This window comes from Oryx dammah, unplaced genomic scaffold (genome assembly GCF_014754425.2).
Source record: "Oryx dammah isolate SB20612 unplaced genomic scaffold, SCBI_Odam_1.1 HiC_scaffold_15, whole genome shotgun sequence".
In the NCBI taxonomy this organism is placed as follows: domain Eukaryota; kingdom Metazoa; phylum Chordata; class Mammalia; order Artiodactyla; family Bovidae; genus Oryx; species Oryx dammah.
The window spans coordinates 42,416,353-42,432,711 of record NW_024070199.1 but is presented as its reverse complement, the minus strand read 5'-3'; the positions used below and the strand labels follow the sequence as shown (position 1 = coordinate 42,432,711).

At 59.5% G+C, this 16,359-nt stretch overlaps 2 protein-coding genes across 6 annotated transcripts; one reads left to right on the top strand and one right to left on the bottom strand.

Moving 5' to 3' along the window:
* The first annotated feature begins 813 nt into the window (after positions 1-813).
* EFEMP2 (EGF containing fibulin extracellular matrix protein 2) lies at positions 814-8,100 on the top strand. Of its 2 annotated transcripts, XM_040256259.1 has the most exons (11): positions 814-940; positions 1,248-1,365; positions 1,595-1,643; positions 2,287-2,493; positions 3,081-3,203; positions 3,468-3,584; positions 3,729-3,848; positions 5,730-5,849; positions 5,937-6,063; positions 6,301-6,496; positions 7,348-8,100. In XM_040256259.1, exons 2-11 carry the CDS (start codon positions 1,255-1,257, stop codon positions 7,507-7,509), a joined length of 1,332 nt encoding a protein of 443 aa, XP_040112193.1. In that variant the 5' UTR covers positions 814-940; positions 1,248-1,254; the 3' UTR covers positions 7,510-8,100. The 2 variants fall into 2 exon arrangements, with proteins under 2 accessions (XP_040112193.1, XP_040112192.1); XM_040256258.1 differs by lacking the exon at positions 3,081-3,203 and having other exon boundaries at positions 863-940.
* A 4-nt stretch (positions 8,101-8,104) lies between these two features.
* Positions 8,105-15,089, bottom strand: MUS81 (MUS81 structure-specific endonuclease subunit). 4 transcript variants are annotated; one of them, XM_040256228.1, is made up of 17 exons: positions 14,892-15,089; positions 13,613-13,826; positions 13,388-13,517; positions 13,081-13,166; positions 12,021-12,119; positions 11,861-11,929; positions 11,621-11,706; positions 11,181-11,321; positions 10,907-11,002; positions 10,704-10,825; positions 10,513-10,610; positions 9,846-9,962; positions 9,655-9,750; positions 9,336-9,464; positions 9,153-9,256; positions 8,573-8,656; positions 8,105-8,486 (listed from the first exon to the last, which is right to left on the bottom strand). In XM_040256228.1, exons 2-17 carry the CDS (start codon positions 13,745-13,747, stop codon positions 8,420-8,422), a joined length of 1,659 nt encoding a protein of 552 aa, XP_040112162.1. In that variant the 5' UTR covers positions 13,748-13,826; positions 14,892-15,089; the 3' UTR covers positions 8,105-8,419. The 4 variants fall into 4 exon arrangements, with proteins under 4 accessions (XP_040112162.1, XP_040112163.1, XP_040112159.1 ...); XM_040256229.1 differs by lacking the exon at positions 14,892-15,089 and adding an exon at positions 14,056-14,144; XM_040256225.1 differs by lacking the exon at positions 14,892-15,089 and adding an exon at positions 13,966-14,069.
* Positions 15,090-16,359: the final 1,270 nt, after the last annotated feature.

Genomic DNA, 16,359 nt, shown 5'->3' with positions numbered 1-16,359 from the left:
ACTGGGGGCGGGATGTGTGGGTAGCGGGGGACGCTGGCGGGAGGATGGCCAGGAAGGCGAGGGCACCGGACCCGGACCCTGGCGTCCAGCACGCCCGAGTTCAGCCCTGCCCGCCTTCTCAGGGGCTTCCATTCATTCTGGGCCAAATGTGAACTGCCGCCCCCGCCCCAAACTGATGTAGTCTCGCGGACTGAGGTCTCGTTCTGGAGTGAAGGGACCGCCTGGCTGACGACAGCCCTGGAGATGGAGGGGAGAAGGGACCGAAATGGACAGTTCTGGACCCGGGAGCATCTGTTCTTAAGGCGAGGGTCTGGGAACCCTGGACAAAGTTTTGGTATTTCCAGATTGACTGTCCAGGTGTCCAGAATCACATTCCGGAGGGTGCAGTGAGAATCCGGAAGTCCCAGGATTATTTGGTGGGGTCCAGGTGCCCAGGGTGACATTCTGGGAGGCGCAGAGTCTGGGGCCCCCGGCATTGAGGTGTGGGTGCCCAAGAATTCCTGGGGCACAGATTAGGTAGGGTCTAGGTACGCAGGATGACATTTTGGGGTGCGCACAGTGAAAGCCTGCGGACTCCTAAGAGAGCCGGGGACCTGGCATCAGGACCAATGCCCCCAGGATCGAGCGCTGGGGGACCCTGGCCAGGCGCCGGGAGGCGGCTCCGGGCGGCGCCGCGGGGGACCGGGTGGGGGCCTGCGGCCGGCCAGGGGCGGAGAAGCGGGGGGTCGGGGTCCCTCCCCCTGGCGCGGGCTCAGGAATCCGCTGAGGGGCGGGCGGAGGCGCCGGGGTGGGCCGCGCCGCGGCGGGCGGGCGGGCGGGGGGCGCTTCCTGGGGCCGCGCGTCCAGGGAGCTGCGCCGTCCGCTTGTCCGTCTGCCGCAGGCACTGCCGAAGCCAGCCGAGCCGCCGGAGCCGCGGGCCGCGGGGCCGTCGCGGGCCCAAGTGAGTGGCCGTCCATGGGGGGAGGGCGCGAGCCAGAAGTCTAGGCCGAGTCGGCGTCAGCAAGGAGCCGAGAGGCCCGCGCTCCCGGCCGGAGCCACAGGGGGACCGGGCGGGGGCGGGGCGGCCCCAGGCGAGTGGGCCCTGAACCCCGGCCCGCGCAAGGAGTGGGCCCTCGGCCCAGGGAGGCTCCGGGGCCCCAAGCGCGGTCCCGGACGGGAGGCGGCAGGGCCTGGGGCTCAGAGTCCTGGCACAGGGTTTGGGGGTTGCTGTGGCAGAGGCGCCCTGACCCCTGCCCACCACCTCCCAGCCCCAGGATGCTCCCCTTCGCCTCCTGCCTCCCCGGGTCTCTACTGCTCTGGGCGCTGCTGCTGTTGCTCTTGGGGGCAGCGTCTCCCCAGGATTCCGAGGAGCCCGACAGCTACACGGTGGGGACAGTGGGGCCGCTGGCCTGGGCTGGGTTGGGCAGGGACACCGAGGCCAGGATCCTGGGGTGGCTGCTGCTGGGGAAGATTGTGCCCTCCCTTGGTTGGTGGAGCAGCTGGGGCCATTGTCTGGAGCAGGCCAGGAGGGTGGCCCCGCTTGGGCCTCGGTCTCGGCCTGGTCAGTTAGCGGGGACCAGGGGTGACCACTGGCCACCTCTGGTTCCCCTTGTAGGAATGCACAGATGGCTATGAGTGGGACCCTGACAGCCAGCACTGCAGGGGTGAGTATGCTTGGGGGCCGACCTGCCCCGGAGAACCGGAAAGGGGATCACAAAGCCCAGCTCCTAGAGTGGCTACAGGAGCGCTGTGGCTGTCCCTTACCCCGCTCTGTCTGGCCGTATGTCGCCTGCTCTGGTTCTCAGGGGGCCAACTTGGCTCGAGGTGGAGAAGCCATCCAGGTCCCTCCCGCTCAGAGAAACCCAGGGCACCCTCACCCAACCCAGCCCCTAGAGTCCAGAGACCAACAGGGTGCTGACCACAGGACTGGTTCCTGGATACCTCATCTAATCACTCTGCTATCTCGCTCTGCACCATCACGGCCCTGGGCGAGCAGTGCGAGGCGGGGGCGTGGTCAGGAGGCCTGCACATTACTCTTAGGTTGAGTCAGGGCCGAGGCTTCGGGGAGGGATAGAGACCCTCTTGTGGGCAAGAGAATGGGGGTGACCAGGGGAACAGCTGCCCTACCATCAGCCCTGGCAGGCCCCAGGAAGGGGTCGGGGGCAGGCAGCCTTAGCTTGTGGAGTAGAGAGGGAAGGCCCTGCCGGATCACACAGCTTAGAGCAGGCTGAGCTGGACTCCTGCCTCCCCTGCCCTCCATGGTCCACCCTTGGAGACTGGCTGTGCCCAGCAGGCCCCTCTCCGCAGATGTAAATGAGTGCCTGACCATTCCTGAGGCCTGCAAGGGGGAAATGAAATGTATCAACCATTATGGGGGCTACCTGTGCCTGCCCCGCTCGGCTGCTGTCATCAATGATCTGCATGGAGAGGGACCCCCACCACCTGTGCCCCCTGCTGAACATCCCCACCCCTGCCTCCCGGGCTATGAGCCCGATGAGCAAGAGCGCTGCGTGGGTGAGTAGGCTGCCGATCTTTTTAACAGGTGTCTAGAGTTGCCTTTTAAAAACTCATACCTCATGTTTCTCCCTTGCTCAAAAGCCTCCTCAGGGCACTGGAATAACATCCAGACCCTTGCCCAGGTCCTTACTTGCCACAGGTGGTCCCAGTTCCTGTGCCTGTCCCTCTGCCCAGCCCCCCGCCCCCCGTGGAACCCGCACCTCGACTGCTGCAGATGGCGTGCAAGAGCTCTGCCCCTTGGCCTCTGCTCTGGCCCTTCCGGGTCTGGACCCCACTCCTGGGAGGCATGGACCTTGGAGAAAGGCCCTGGAGTCCGTGCCCCTAGGAGTATGGGCAGGGCTTTGTCCTATGTATCCCTGACTTGGGGTCTCCCAGCTTAGGGGTGCCTTTCTCTTTAGCCCCAAGCTAGTAAACTCTTATTTGTGCTGTTGGCCGATGGGTCCACATGTTCCTGTTTTGGGGGTGTCAGTCACCCACACACTCAGTTGAGTGGTACCCGGCCTGTGTCCTCCCATGTGGAGGAGTCTTGTCATGTTGGGTGGTGCACGGGCTCCCAGGCAGGGGCTGAGCAGTGTGTCTTGCAGACGTGGACGAGTGTGCCCAGGCCCTGCACGACTGCCGCCCCAGCCAGGAGTGCCATAACCTGCCTGGCTCCTACCAGTGTACCTGTCCCGATGGCTATCGCAAGATCGGGCCCGAGTGTGTGGGTGAGTCTGGGCCTGTGGCCTGGCTCTCACCCCAGCACCTGACCCCCATTCCAACCCACCCCCAGGTTTCATTCCCGCCCCCGGCCCCCTCTGCCTGAGCCACCAGACAGGGCTGTGTGCGTGTAGTGTGTGAGTCCTGCCTGATCTGGCCTGGCCCAGGCCCCCAGACTCAGGCAAGACGGTGGGTGATGAGGCAGGGTCCCAGCTGGCTTGGGTGGCACCTGACTTCTGCCCTCCCCTGTCCTTCCCCTGCCTGCATCCCAGATATAGACGAGTGTCGGTACCGCTACTGCCAGCACCGCTGTGTGAACCTGCCTGGCTCCTTTCGCTGCCAGTGTGAGCCAGGCTTCCAGCTGGGGCCCAACAACCGCTCCTGTGTGGGTGAGGCTGGGCTGGGCCAGGCTCGGGGTCCTGGGCAGAGGGCTGTGAGGCGGGGGAACTCCTTTCCTGATCAGCCCAGGTGCAGTGGGGGCTCTGGGCTGCTCCTTGGTTTTCACCCCTCCCCCGTTTTCCTGGCACCCCCAGATGTGAACGAATGTGACATGGGGGCTCCGTGTGAGCAGCGCTGCTTCAACTCCTATGGGACCTTCCTATGTCGCTGCCACCAGGGCTATGAGCTGCACCGGGATGGCTTCTCCTGCAGTGGTGAGCGCTCCACCCCCAACACTGGTTCCCCTCTGGTCTCCACTGGTCTCTGCTGGTTCCCCAGGGCCTGTGTCATGCCTAGCCTCTTGCCACACAGCCCCCCACTTGATGCCTCTAATGTCCCATCCACCCAGCACCCATGTGCCTCCTGTGTACTCTACCCCAGCAGGGGGCAAGGCACTTGCAGAGCTGCCCAGCAGAACTTGCAGCCTGCTGGGGAAGGCATGGAGGGGAGCAGTTAGGTCCCCACTGAAGCTCGGTAGAGAGATTGAGCAAAGATGGAGGTGCACCCCCTCCCTGGGAGTCAGGCTGATATGTGTGCAAATCTTGGACCAGGGCAAGTCACTTTTCTCTCTGAGTCCATTTCTTCTGTAGAATGGGTTGTCTTGAGAATTAAATGAGAAAACAACAACAGTCAAGACCTTATACTGTCCCAAGCAGCGTTTTACAAAGTGAATTAGCATTTATTGAGAACCTGCCCTGTGCAGTCTGCCAACAATCCTGTGAGATTGTTCTTCTTGTTGTTGAGTCATTAAGTCATGTCTGACTCTTTGCAATTCTATGCCAGGCTTCCCTATCCTTCACTGTCTCCTGGAGCTTGCTCAAACTCATGTCTGTTGAGCCGGTGATGCCATCCATCTCGTCCTCTGTCACCCCCTTCTCTCCTGCCTTCAATCTTTCCCAGCATCAGGGTCTTTTCCAATGAGTCGGTTCTTCACATCAGGTGGCCGAAGTATTTATCTCACATCCTATGAAATAAATGAGTTTTTCCTTCTCTGCAAATTGACATTAATACCTCCCTCAAGTTTTTTGGGGGGATAATTACAAAGAATAAGATAAAATACTTCAACGAAGAGAGGTTGAGTGACTTGCCCAGGGTCACACAGCTGGGGTGAGGTGTGGCCAGGGCTCGCTCTCTCTGTCAACTAGCCAAGTACCCCTGTTTCTGTTAAGCTTTGTGCTTTGCTGCCAAGTTAAGGCCCCACTGGTGCCTGGCTCGGGGCCGGGCAGCATAAAGGACACAGAGGAGAAAACCTGGCTCCTGCCTGCGCTGCTCACAGTTGGCAGGAGGTGACTGTGCTTGGGCAGATCGTAGGTTGCAGGAATCGGGCAAAGTGTTGAAACCCAGCGCAGTCTGGGGTGTGTCAAGGGCTCATCCAGCCTAATCCACTTACTTACTGAAAGGAAACAGAGGTTCCTCAAACTCGGTCAGTAGGATTTAAAGCCAAACCTCTAGATTCCCAGTCCTCTCATTTAGTATCATCTTAATCTCGGGGCAGAGACAGGTCTGTGAGTGGGGAAGTCTTTTTTTTTTTTTTTTCCTTTTGGCAGCACTGAGTCTGTGGTGTGTGGGCTCAGTAAGCCCCGCAGGCTTACTTGCTCCGTGGCATGTGGGTTCTTAGTTCTGCAATCAGGAATCGAACCCACGTCCCCTGCATTGAAAAATGCATTTTTAAAAATAAATTATTTTTGGTTGCTCTGGGTCTTCGTTGCTGTGCCAGGGCTTTCTCTAGTTCTGGTGCGTGGGCTTTTTGTTGCGATGGCTTCTCTTGTTGCAAAGCACAGGTTCTAGGGTGTAAGGGCACACGTTGTGGCGCGTGGGCTCAGCTGCCCCAGGGCATGTGGGGTCTTAGTTCCCGGACCAGGGATCGAACTTGTGTCCCCTGCATTGGCAGGCTGATTCTTAACAACCAGACCACCAGGGAAGTCCCCTGGGCAGTCCTTTCTTGCACCCTCTGTCCCCTGCTGAGCTGCAGGGTTTTTCTCTTCTGCCTCTTCTTGTACTGAGCCTAACCTGGGGCCAGGCTCTCTGGATAAGCCCATGTGGGGCAGAGCTAGGAGGCCGGCCCCGGCCCTGTCCTCAGCCCCACCCTCCCCCAGATATCGATGAGTGCAGCTACTCCAGTTACCTCTGCCAGTACCGCTGTGTCAACGAGCCAGGCCGCTTCTCCTGCCACTGTCCACAGGGCTATCAGCTGCTGGCCACGCGCCTGTGCCAAGGTATAGGTTGCCCGGATAGAGTGGGCAGGGGGGTGTGAGGAGCTGGTGGCCTGGTATCTGGGTTCCAGCCCCTCTCCCCCGGCACAGACATTGACGAGTGTGAGTCGGGTGCGCACCAGTGCTCTGAGGCCCAGACTTGTGTCAACTTCCACGGGGGCTACCGCTGTGTGGACACCAACCGCTGTGTGGAGCCTTACGTCCAGGTGTCCGACAAGTGAGTCAATGCCACGCCAGGCCACGGGAGAAACTACAACTCCCAGAGAGCTCTGCGGCTGCCTGGCACCTATTTGGACTGGCAAGTCCTGAAAGCTGATGGGAGTTGTAGTCCTTCGTGACTAAACCACACACGCTGTTCTAGCAGGAGTGGGAAGATCCTTCATTCTGGGGGGGGTGGGCCAAATTTGGGGGATGGGCTAGAACCTCATTCGTGTCCCCATCTTGGGGTCTCCAGTCGCTGTCTCTGTCCGGCCTCCAACCCCCTGTGCCGGGAGCAGCCCTCATCCATCGTGCACCGCTATATGAGCATCACCTCGGAGCGGAGCGTACCGGCGGACGTGTTCCAAATCCAAGCAACCTCCGTCTACCCTGGTGCCTACAATGCCTTTCAGATCCGTGCTGGAAACTCGCAGGGAGACTTCTACATTAGGGTAAGGCTCTCCCTGACCCCACCCCTCAAGTGACTTGCATAATCCCCAACTTGAGTTCCAGGAAATCTTAAGTGGAAGACTCAACTATGCCACCATACCCTGCCTCTCCTCTGAAAGTTACCCAACCCCAGGGGTCAGTTTCTGTAGAAAGGTAGGAGTGTTATAAATTGGTACAAACTACAGATAGTTAAACGCAATCCTAGTAAGGCACTCAGATGCTGGGTATTCCCCCTGCACTGGTCTGCGTATCCGGCTTGGATTGCTTCACCCTTAGGATAAGGGGCTGGCTTGAGGCTGAAGGTAACAGACACAGCAGAGTATGGGAAGGCAGGCAAGTGGAGCTGGGTCTTGGAGGGAGAGGCAGCAGGGGGTAGTACAGGGCCTGGGACCTGAGACTCCAGCTCTGGCTAGTGGAGCTGAGGAGGGAGCAGTCCAGATGTGACTCACAGTGAGGGCCATAATGCTTTGTCTGGTACCAGTGCTGGCTTTCTCGTTCTGGAATTGTTTTGAAGGTGAGTCTACCTGCCCCAGATCACCAAAGGCCCTACTATTCCCAAGAATCTCACCCCGGGCCTTGAATCATCAGCTGACCACGGTTGACAAAGAACAACTAGCTGCAAAGGGTGGGCAGAGCACCAGGAGGGTATTTCTTTGGGGCAGGGTGCAGATGTCAAGGGGGTCAGGGAGCTGGGTGAGGGCCTGGGGTTGCAGGCTGGCCAGGGCACTCGGCACTGTGCAGCCAACTGGTTGTAGGTGCCAGATGCGGGGCAGCAAGGTGATGCGGGAGTAGGGTTCTGGTGCGTATGTTGATGCAATCCACATGTTCCCCCCCCCCCCACTGTACCCTGCAGCAAATCAACAATGTCAGCGCCATGCTGGTCCTCGCGCGGCCTGTGACAGGCCCCCGGGAGTACGTGCTGGACCTGGAGATGGTCACCATGAACTCCCTCATGAGCTACCGGGCCAGCTCAGTACTGAGACTCACCGTCTTCGTGGGGGCCTACACCTTCTGAGGGGTGGGGGTGGGGCCCTCAGGAAAGGGGAGGTTCTCCGTAGCTGAGGAGCCTGGGGCTCAGGGGTGACTGTGTTCTGCTAAAAGGGAAGATGCTCTTGTGAAGGGCAGTAGAGAGAGAAAGGCAATAAAGGGAGAAAGAAGGAGTTCTGGTGGCTGAGGTGGGGGTCACGCTGCAGTGAACCCCGGAGCGGGGAAAGGCCAGGCTCATGGGAGGCGGGCCACGTCCACCTAAAGGCAGGGCGTGTTTCTGCCCAGACTGAAGGGCCCCATTGACAGGAGCTGGGAGCTGCACCCCCAAGGCTGGGACTGGCCTACATTCCATGGGCACCAGAATCACCCAAGCAGTGAGGAGGTAACAAGGCTGCAGACTCCAGGCCCCAGCCCAGAAACTTGGACTTGGCTGGTCTGCAGCGGGCCTGAAGCATCCTGCTCTAGACAGTGCCAGGAGGCCCTGGGTTTCAATCCCAGCTTGGCCTCAAACTATCAGTTTGGAGAAATCCTAGCAGCTCTCTGAGTCTCAGTGTTCCAATCCATAAAATGAGGCCACTGGATTGTTAGCGCTTTATAAACTTTTCTTTTCCAAGCTACAGAACTTCTCATCAAAGGAAATTTTATTTGATCAGAGAACTCTGATGACATGAACTCGATTCAACGTTGCAACGCCTCACTGACTCCGTCTCCCTAGCAGTGCTCTGAAAGGAAAGCCCAAGGGTCCCGAGGAGCTCAGTTTTAAAAACTGGACATGACGGTCTCCCCAGTTCCTGGATATCTTTCAAGACCCCTGGGGCCTGGTATCTCCTTCTAACACGTAGAAATGCAAACACTTAAGATTTACTGTAGCCCAAAGATTCTGGTTAAAAGACTGGGTAGTCTGGGAAGATGGAGGTCTGTCTTGTGGCATATATAGCTCAGGTCAGGGGGCCATAGCTGCAGTAGAGCTGTGACAAGGTCCTGCTCAGAACGGGCCCCAGATTCCTGTGCAAAGAGAGAGGCAGGTAGGAGTCAAGTCCTGGCCGAGGGCGGCCCACCCACCCCCTGCAGGCTCTGCCTCCTGCCCTCACCTCTGCAGGGGCCCACACTTGATGGTGCTCAGCAGCATTTCCTGTTCCTTCGGGGTGGCACAGGCATCATAGGCAGCCAGTAAGCTGAGGGCGGGATGGGGAGTTGGATTTTCTAAGTCTTGACAACAGCTGACTGCTAGCCCACCCTGAGTGGCTCAGGCCAGAATCACGGGAGACAGGCTAGAAGGGGTCAGCCTGGGTGGGAGGAGTCAGGACCACGGCTGCCCGAACCCGGCATTCAAGGCCCTGCTCCATCTTGCTCACCCTCCTTTTGTGCTCCTGCAAATGTTTTCCCAGAACGGCTGCTCTTGGCCCAGTCTTCATGGTCTACCCACTCCTCCAGGAAGCCTTCTCTGCTACGTGCCAGGTCTCTCCCCCTCCCCAGTGCCCGAGATTCTGTCTGGTCTTGGGTGGCTCTGCCTTCCTCACCACCTGACCTCCGTGAACTCTTCAGGTGTCAGCGGGGTCAGTCCAGCTCTCATAGCACCCGACCACCCACAAGGCACTGGTTGAGCTGATGCCCATGCTGAGAGGGGGGATGCGGGGGACAGCAGAGGACAGGGGTTCCGTGAGCACCTACCTGGCAGGGCTGCTGTACTGGGCCACCAGGGCTGCCGCCTTCTCCCCGCTCACCCCGCGCACCTGCATGAGCTGCCTGGCAAACACATCCCGCACAGACTGGGCCTGCAGTGGGGGCAGTGCTGCGTCAGGAGTGGTGGAGGGCCGGAGCCTGGGCGGAGGAGGGGCTGGGCAGAGGCGGTACCTTGTTCTTCATGGCTCCCGCGTTGAAGTCGCTGAAGGTGAGGAGTGAGCAGAGCGGGTTTGGGGAAGGCCCGGCCTTTGATTCAGGGTCCCCAGAGGTGCCCCAGGGGCGGCTGCGGAGGGTGTGACCCTGAGGGAAGAGGGAACTGAGGCCCAGCCAGAGCTCTAGGGGACACCACCAGCCAGGCCTTGCCCCATCCCAGGCCTCAGGGGGCCAGCCTGAGACCAGGGAGCTCAGCCTCCTCGCCTTCCTCGCGGGAGCACAGCACCCAGGTGAGGGGCCGGTGGTGAACAGACGGCGCCCGGTGGAGTCTGCTCACCTGGTAGAGCCTCTGCAGGCCCCGCGTCAACAGGGCCAGGTAGGCAGCCGACTCCTTAATGTCCGCTGTGCGCTTCACAAAGAAGCCGTCAATGACCTGGGGAAGGGGAGCCAAGGGAGGAGAAGGCTCCTAAGCGAGCCACCGACCACAGGCCCCCTGCCGGCCCAGCCCGGCCCGCCCTCCCGGCTCACCTGGGTGTTGGTGACAGCCTGCAGTAGTGTGCTCTCAGGGAGGCTGAGGCTGCGTGCCGAACCGTGCTCCTCCACCAGGTACACTCGGCGCCCCAGGCCACAGCGCTTCAGCCGGAACTGGGCAGGCAGACGGGGGTTGGGCAGGTCAGGCCTGGATGCTCATACGCCATCCTCAAAAGCGTCACGAGACCCTGGTCCCACCAGTTCGCCAGCCACTTCCTCCTCCCGAGCTTCTCCCCCTGCCTCACAGGGACCTCCACACCGTGGCTTACGCTGCTACTCTCCCATGGAAACCCCCACCACCATCTGAGTGATGCCCATCCCTCTCAAGCTTCCCTTGGCCTACGTGTGGCCTCACCGTGGCGTCAGCCCAGCAGCCAGCACGGAGACACAGCCCGTGCAGCCCCACCCTGGAGAGGAGAGCCTTGTCAACTCTGGACTGCAGGAGCTGGACCCCCTAGGGGTCCTTAACGTGCTCCTCAGCTCCGCCCAGGGACCCTGCACACCTACTGTGTGCCCAGAGGGGCCCAAGGGAGTTTGAGTTCAGGCCACCCTGGACCAGCTCCAGAGGGGGTGTGGCTGGAGTTGCGGGAGCTCTGCCTGGAGACCACCCGGAAGTGCCCCCCCCCCACCCCAGCAGGCGGGGGGAGTGAGCCCCGTGACGGACCTTCTGCTCCCGGAAGCGGCCGTCGATGATGCTGCTGCACAGGTCATCCAGCCGCTTTCGCTCCACGATGTGGTCCAGGACTAGCTCTGCAGGTCGCGCTGCCCAGAGGCCAAGAAGGATCCTATTAGCTCACAGCCCCTCACCCACCACGCCCTGCCTCTGGCCTCTGCCTGCCTGTCCACAGCCCTTACCTGGGTCTCTGGGACCGGTCTCTTGGGCCACCCACACGAAGTCCCCGACGTGCAGCCTGCGGACCGTGTGTGTCACGTGCAGCCGCTGCAGCTCCCGGAGCAGGTCTGGCCTGGGGCCCGCCCTGGAGTTGCCCGTGGGAGGCCCACGTCAGCGTCGGCCATCATCCCCCGACCCTCTCCCTCACCAGGCCCACCTCGCTCACCCTTTGGTCTCGCCAACGTCCACACACAACACCACCCTGTACTCTCCAGGCCCCAGCTCCAGCGGGGGCTGTTGGGCGCTCCCTTCACTGGCACCACTACCAGGGAGAAGAGGGGATGTTGGGCGGAGCCAGGCCAGGACTGCTGTTCCCCTAACCCACGGAAGGCGGGGCAACCACAGCTCAGCTGGAGCCGCTGGAGGGAGGGTGGGGTCTTGGCCTCATTTCCGGGACCCCTCCTGCTCCCCTCTTCTCCCCCTCACTCCCTCCTCCTCACAGCTCAGTGGAAGCTGCTTCTGGCACTTCAGGCTCCTCCCCAGGGGGCTCCTCCGGCCTGCTGCCCACATTCAGCAAGCTCAGGCCCTCTGAGTCAGCCAGCTTCTGGGCCAGCTCCAGACCCTGCGGGGTCAGTGAGTACCTGGCGGGTGGAGAAGAACACAGATCGCCCTTTCTCACTCATGCCTGGCAGACTCTCCTGCTGGGCTCCCCCAGCTACGCTGGCCTCACCCGCCTTGGCGACCTTTTACAAACAAGCCCCGGGGCTCCCCAACCTCCCTCCTTCCGGCCAAGTTCTCGCCCCCCAGATCAGCTTCCCCTGGACCTGCCCAGGGCCGTTCCTCAGGTTGACAACAAGCACATCTCTGACTGCATGGACACCCTCAGCATGGCATGCCTGCTCTCGCGTCCTGCCTCCCGCACCCCAGGAGTTCGCCCCACCTAGCTGGCTGGTGTGTCCTGAGGACCAGGTTCCTGTGGAGGAGGGAACGGAGGGCTGGCCAGGGGCGAGCACTTCCAGAGGCCACCTGTTCATAGGGGAGGAAACCCTTAGGGAGCTCCCAGGTCTACCACAGGCCCACTCCCCGTGCCACATGCCACTGCCTTCTCCCAAGGGCGGCCTCTGGAGGGCTCAGGGGCAGATCCAGAGCCACTTGGCTCCATTCTCGCCCCTGTGCTTACCCTGGGAACCTTTGGGGCACACTTCTGCAACAGCTCCTCCTTGGTGAGGAAGCCCTGGCCGCTAGGATCCTGTAACCAAGACAGAAACGTACCCAACATAGTGCCCGAGCAGCAGGCACACTGCCTCAGTCCCCTGACTCCCAGCTTGGCAGGTGCTCACCAGGTGCTCCCTGTACAGCTGCAGCAAGACTGCGCGTGCTCCCGAGTGCCGAGTTGGCCAATAGCTGCCAGGCCCTCCTGCTTTAAGCTGGGTTGGGACCTGAAAGGTACAGGGGGGCAGGGTTGAACCCAAAACCAACCAGCTGTTGTAGACAGATTCGCTGGCAGAGCTGAGGTTCAGGTCCTATCTCAGCAGGTTAAATAACCCTGGGCAAGTCACTCAGCGAGGCTTCCCTGGCGGCCCAGATGGTAAAAGAATCCACCTGCAATGTGGGAGACCTGGCTCCAGTCCCTGGGTTGGGAAGACCCCCTGGAGGACAGCACAGCAACCCACTCCAGTATTCTTGCCTGGAGAATCCCATGGACAGAGGAGCCTGGCAGGCTGTAGTCCACGGGGTCACAGAGTCGGACACGACTGAAAGGCTAAGCACAACACAAGTCACTCAGTTGTCTCTCCAGTTTTTGCAACTAGTTTGTAACTGTCTAGTTTGTCACACAGGCCACGTGACAGGATGATCTCCTGCAAACCTGGGATGAGACGGTGGACAGTCTCAGGGGATGGGGTTGGGGTGGGGGTGTAATCTACCTGGCCCAGCCTCAGTTCTAGCACAGGACAGAGGTAAGGCAAGAAGACTCAACAGCAAATTCTAAACTTACTGGGCTTAGACCGTGAATGGCTTGATCATGGAACTCTCTCAACTGACTGTATTATAAGTCAGACTTCCCTGGTGGCTCAGACGGTAAAGCGTCTGTCTACAATGCGGGAGACCCGGTTCGATCCCTGGGTTGGGAAGATCCCCTGGAGAAGGAAATGGCTATCCACTCCAGGACTATGGCCTGGAAAATCCCATGGACAGAGGAGCCTGGTAGGCTACAGTCCATGGGGTTGCAAAGAGTCGGACACGACTGAGCGACTTCACTATCCACACCTACAGAAGAGAAAACTAAATTGCCCAGAGCCAGGTGGGATTAGGACCCAGCACAGCTAAGTCCCCCAAGCCAGAAAAATCTTACTCCTGGTGCTCCTGCTTTCCCCTCTACTCCCCCTGCTCCTTCCTCACTGGCATGGAAGAGTCCTGGACTTCAGCAGGTGGCCTTTCCCGGGCTGGACTCTTGGTTCCGGACCGTGAATACGGGGCATGGTCACCTGTGGGAGGAAAAGAGCGTCAACCCGGGACCCTGAAATCCAGCAGGCAGGATGCTGCCAGCTCAAGTGGTTGGTGAGAGCAGTCGGGCTCTGAAAGAGCCACTAGCCCCAGGTCAAAGAGCAACTTGAACTTGAACAGATGAAGCCAAGGTATCCTGGGTGGGTACAAAAGCTGCACCTGGGGGAGGCTCAGGGGATTACCGAATCCTCCCAGCGCTCACCAACTGATGCTTTGTGCTGCTGCAGTCGCCGGTCCAACATACGGCAAAGCCCGTCTCCGAAGTGCTGGAGGATCTTAGCTTCCTTGCCGCTGCGCAGGGGCAGTGGATATCGCCGGAGGGAGCGCAGCGCCTGGCGGTGGTACGGGGTACAGGATTGGGTCAGGGTGGGCCTGGCTGTTCGTCCCGGCCTGCACCTGTTCCCCATCTGGCCCGGCCAGAACCCACCTTCTGAAACACAAATTGCGTGCGGCGCCCTCTGCTGGCTGCCTCGTCCCGCCACTCGGTTAGCCAGCGTACGAAGAGAGGGTTGGGGCAAACAGGCAGCGGGCGTTTCCGGCCCAACCGGACGGGCGCTGCCATGAGCCGCAGGGCGGTTCCTCTGGCGCCTCACGCCGGTAGGACTGAGATGCTGCTAGTTCTGGAGACGGGATTCGAACACCTGGTTCCGGGGGAGGAGGGCGGGACCCCTCTAATCACGTGGTCCCAACGCGGGGCATTAACCAGAGGACAGCCTTCTGCCGCCCTCCCCGCCCCTGTACTACTCTTAAGTGGTTGGTACCGACTGCGGTATCTACCACCTTTCAACCTCCCGCCGTTCCCGGACAGGACCAGCCTTTTGGACGCGCCCCTCCTCCTTTACCAGGCCTTGACCCGCCTCTTCCTCTCACCACAGATTCCAGAGCGAGGGGTTGTCCTCTTTGTGCAGGGAAGGAGGGGGACAATGTGGACAGCGCCCCCTGTGGCTGGGAGGTCTGGCTGGGGCGGCGCGTACCGAGGTGATTTCAGTCTCGCTATAGCGGAGGGCCGTGTAGTCAACCTGGCTCGTTTTCTTTTTCTCCGCGCTCGCCCTACAGGTGGGGGAACAAATGCGTGCAGGTAGTTTTGTAGGAGGGACTTTATGGCAACCCACTCCAGCCTGGAGAATCCCAAGGATGGTGGGCTGCCGTCTCTGGGGTCGCACAGAGTCGGACACGACTGACTCGACTTAGCAGCAGCAGCACAGGGAATGAGGACACAAAGGTAACTCGAGGAGCTGAAGAACCCTTCGGGGAAACGGTTATCCTGAGCTGAGGCTCCTCCACCCTGGGCTATGGGGGAGGGCCGTGAAGCCGGGGACACGCAGGGAAGGCCTTCAAAGCTTGGAAGACAGGGAATAGGGGACAGAGAACAAGTAGAAAGGGAACAAATAGGAGGTGCTAGATATAGGGAGCTCAGTCGGTAAAGAATCGGCCTGCAGTGCAGGAGACCTGGGTTCGATCCCTGGTGTCAGGAAGATCCCCTGGAGAAGGAAATGTCAACCCACTCCAGTATTCTTGCCTGGAAAATACTATGGAGAGAGGAGCCTGGTGGGCTACAGTCCATAGGGTCTCAAGAGTGGGAAACGACCGAGCGACTAAACCACGGCCAGACATCGGGGGATGTGAGAGGGGCTGAAATGTGCACGTTGTTGGATTCGGGGTGGCAGCCTGGGAGTAAGAAGCTCGGACAAAGGAAAACACTTCACCGTTTTTGTGACTCGTTGGAGGTGGGGGACCCTCGGAGGTTAAGATGGAAACTATCCACAGGGGTCCCAGTTGAGCCCGAGTCTACTCAGTGAGTTAGAGCAGCTGTCAGGGGTTGTTCCGGAAGTGGAAAGATGCAGATCGGGGGCCGAACCGGAGCGGGACGGAGCGGAGAAGCGAGCGCCAGGGCTCCAGGCTCGCCCTTTCAAGCCCCGCCCAGCCCCGATCTTTCACCCGCTATCACGCTCCACACTCCCGCCTCCCGCCCGACGCTGCCTTATAAGGAGCCTGCCGCCGGCCTTCGGATTGGCCCCGCCCCCTTCAGTCTCTTGTCCTAATAAGGACATCTAGGGCATCCCGCAGCTAGGGGCGGGCGGGAGTGCGTCTCCAGGGTAACTGTGAAGTCTCCCTCCCCCTCCTCGTTGCTCTAGGAAACTCCGAAACTCTGCAAAGGTGGAGCCAGCCTTATCTCCGGCCGGGTCTCCAGCGGGAGGCGGCGGTTGAGCTCCGGCCCCCCATTGAGGCTCCTTCGGAGCTAGGTTGGTGGGCGGTGCGACGGGATGTCCCCGACTACAATCCCCAGCATGCTCTGCGACGTACCCCACTCGGGTGTCGCTAGCCGGGTCCTGAAGACCAGGCTTCCAGCTGTTTATTGTTCCACCGTTTATTTTATGTGTAGGATCAATGCCCCGGGCCTCTTGTTTGAGACCCTGTCTTCTCTTCCTGCAGACTGAGAGGTCTTCGAGACCGAAGAAATGTTCCCGGAGTCCCCCACCCCAGTTTGGTTTTTTTTGAAGGTTATGCTCTCACAGAACTTTTGCCTCAATTTCTGAGGGTATTAATTAACCATTTGCCTGGTTACCAACTCTAGAATGAGATTCAAGTCTGGTTTAATATCTATTTCCTCTTTTCACTGTGTAGTAGAAAAGCACATACTCTTTGAATCGAATGCACAAACACCCTTCTCCCTTTATTGCCTCATTAATTTGCCAAACACCTTTTGGTACAAACCTCTTATTTCCAAACATTTCCTTGTAGCCTTTCCTTTGTGTTTTTTTTCCTCATTTTATTGACGTTGCATATACCTTTTCTCAGTAGACAACATGGAGTAGACTTCATGAATACTTATTGTATTGGGGGGGCCTTATACTTGCGATTCTCCTTGCTCTAGTACTGGATCCCAGGAAAAAGAATAAATAGGTGCTTCAATTCAGAAAAGTTAAATACTAACTCGTTGAAAATTTTCATACCAAGGTATCCAGAAAATGCTCAGATGACGCTTAGGAAAATCGTTTCGCTACTGGGTAAAGAGCGGTGAAGCCAGGGTTTATTCTCAGGTCTTATTACCAAACGCTGAGGCCTTCTCTGAGCTCGGAGCATTTCCTGGGAAACTCGACCAACGGGTGCGCTCTGCGCGCCACAGCCCTGCCTCTCTCTGCTGTTTCGGACTACTTTTCCCAGGATGCAACG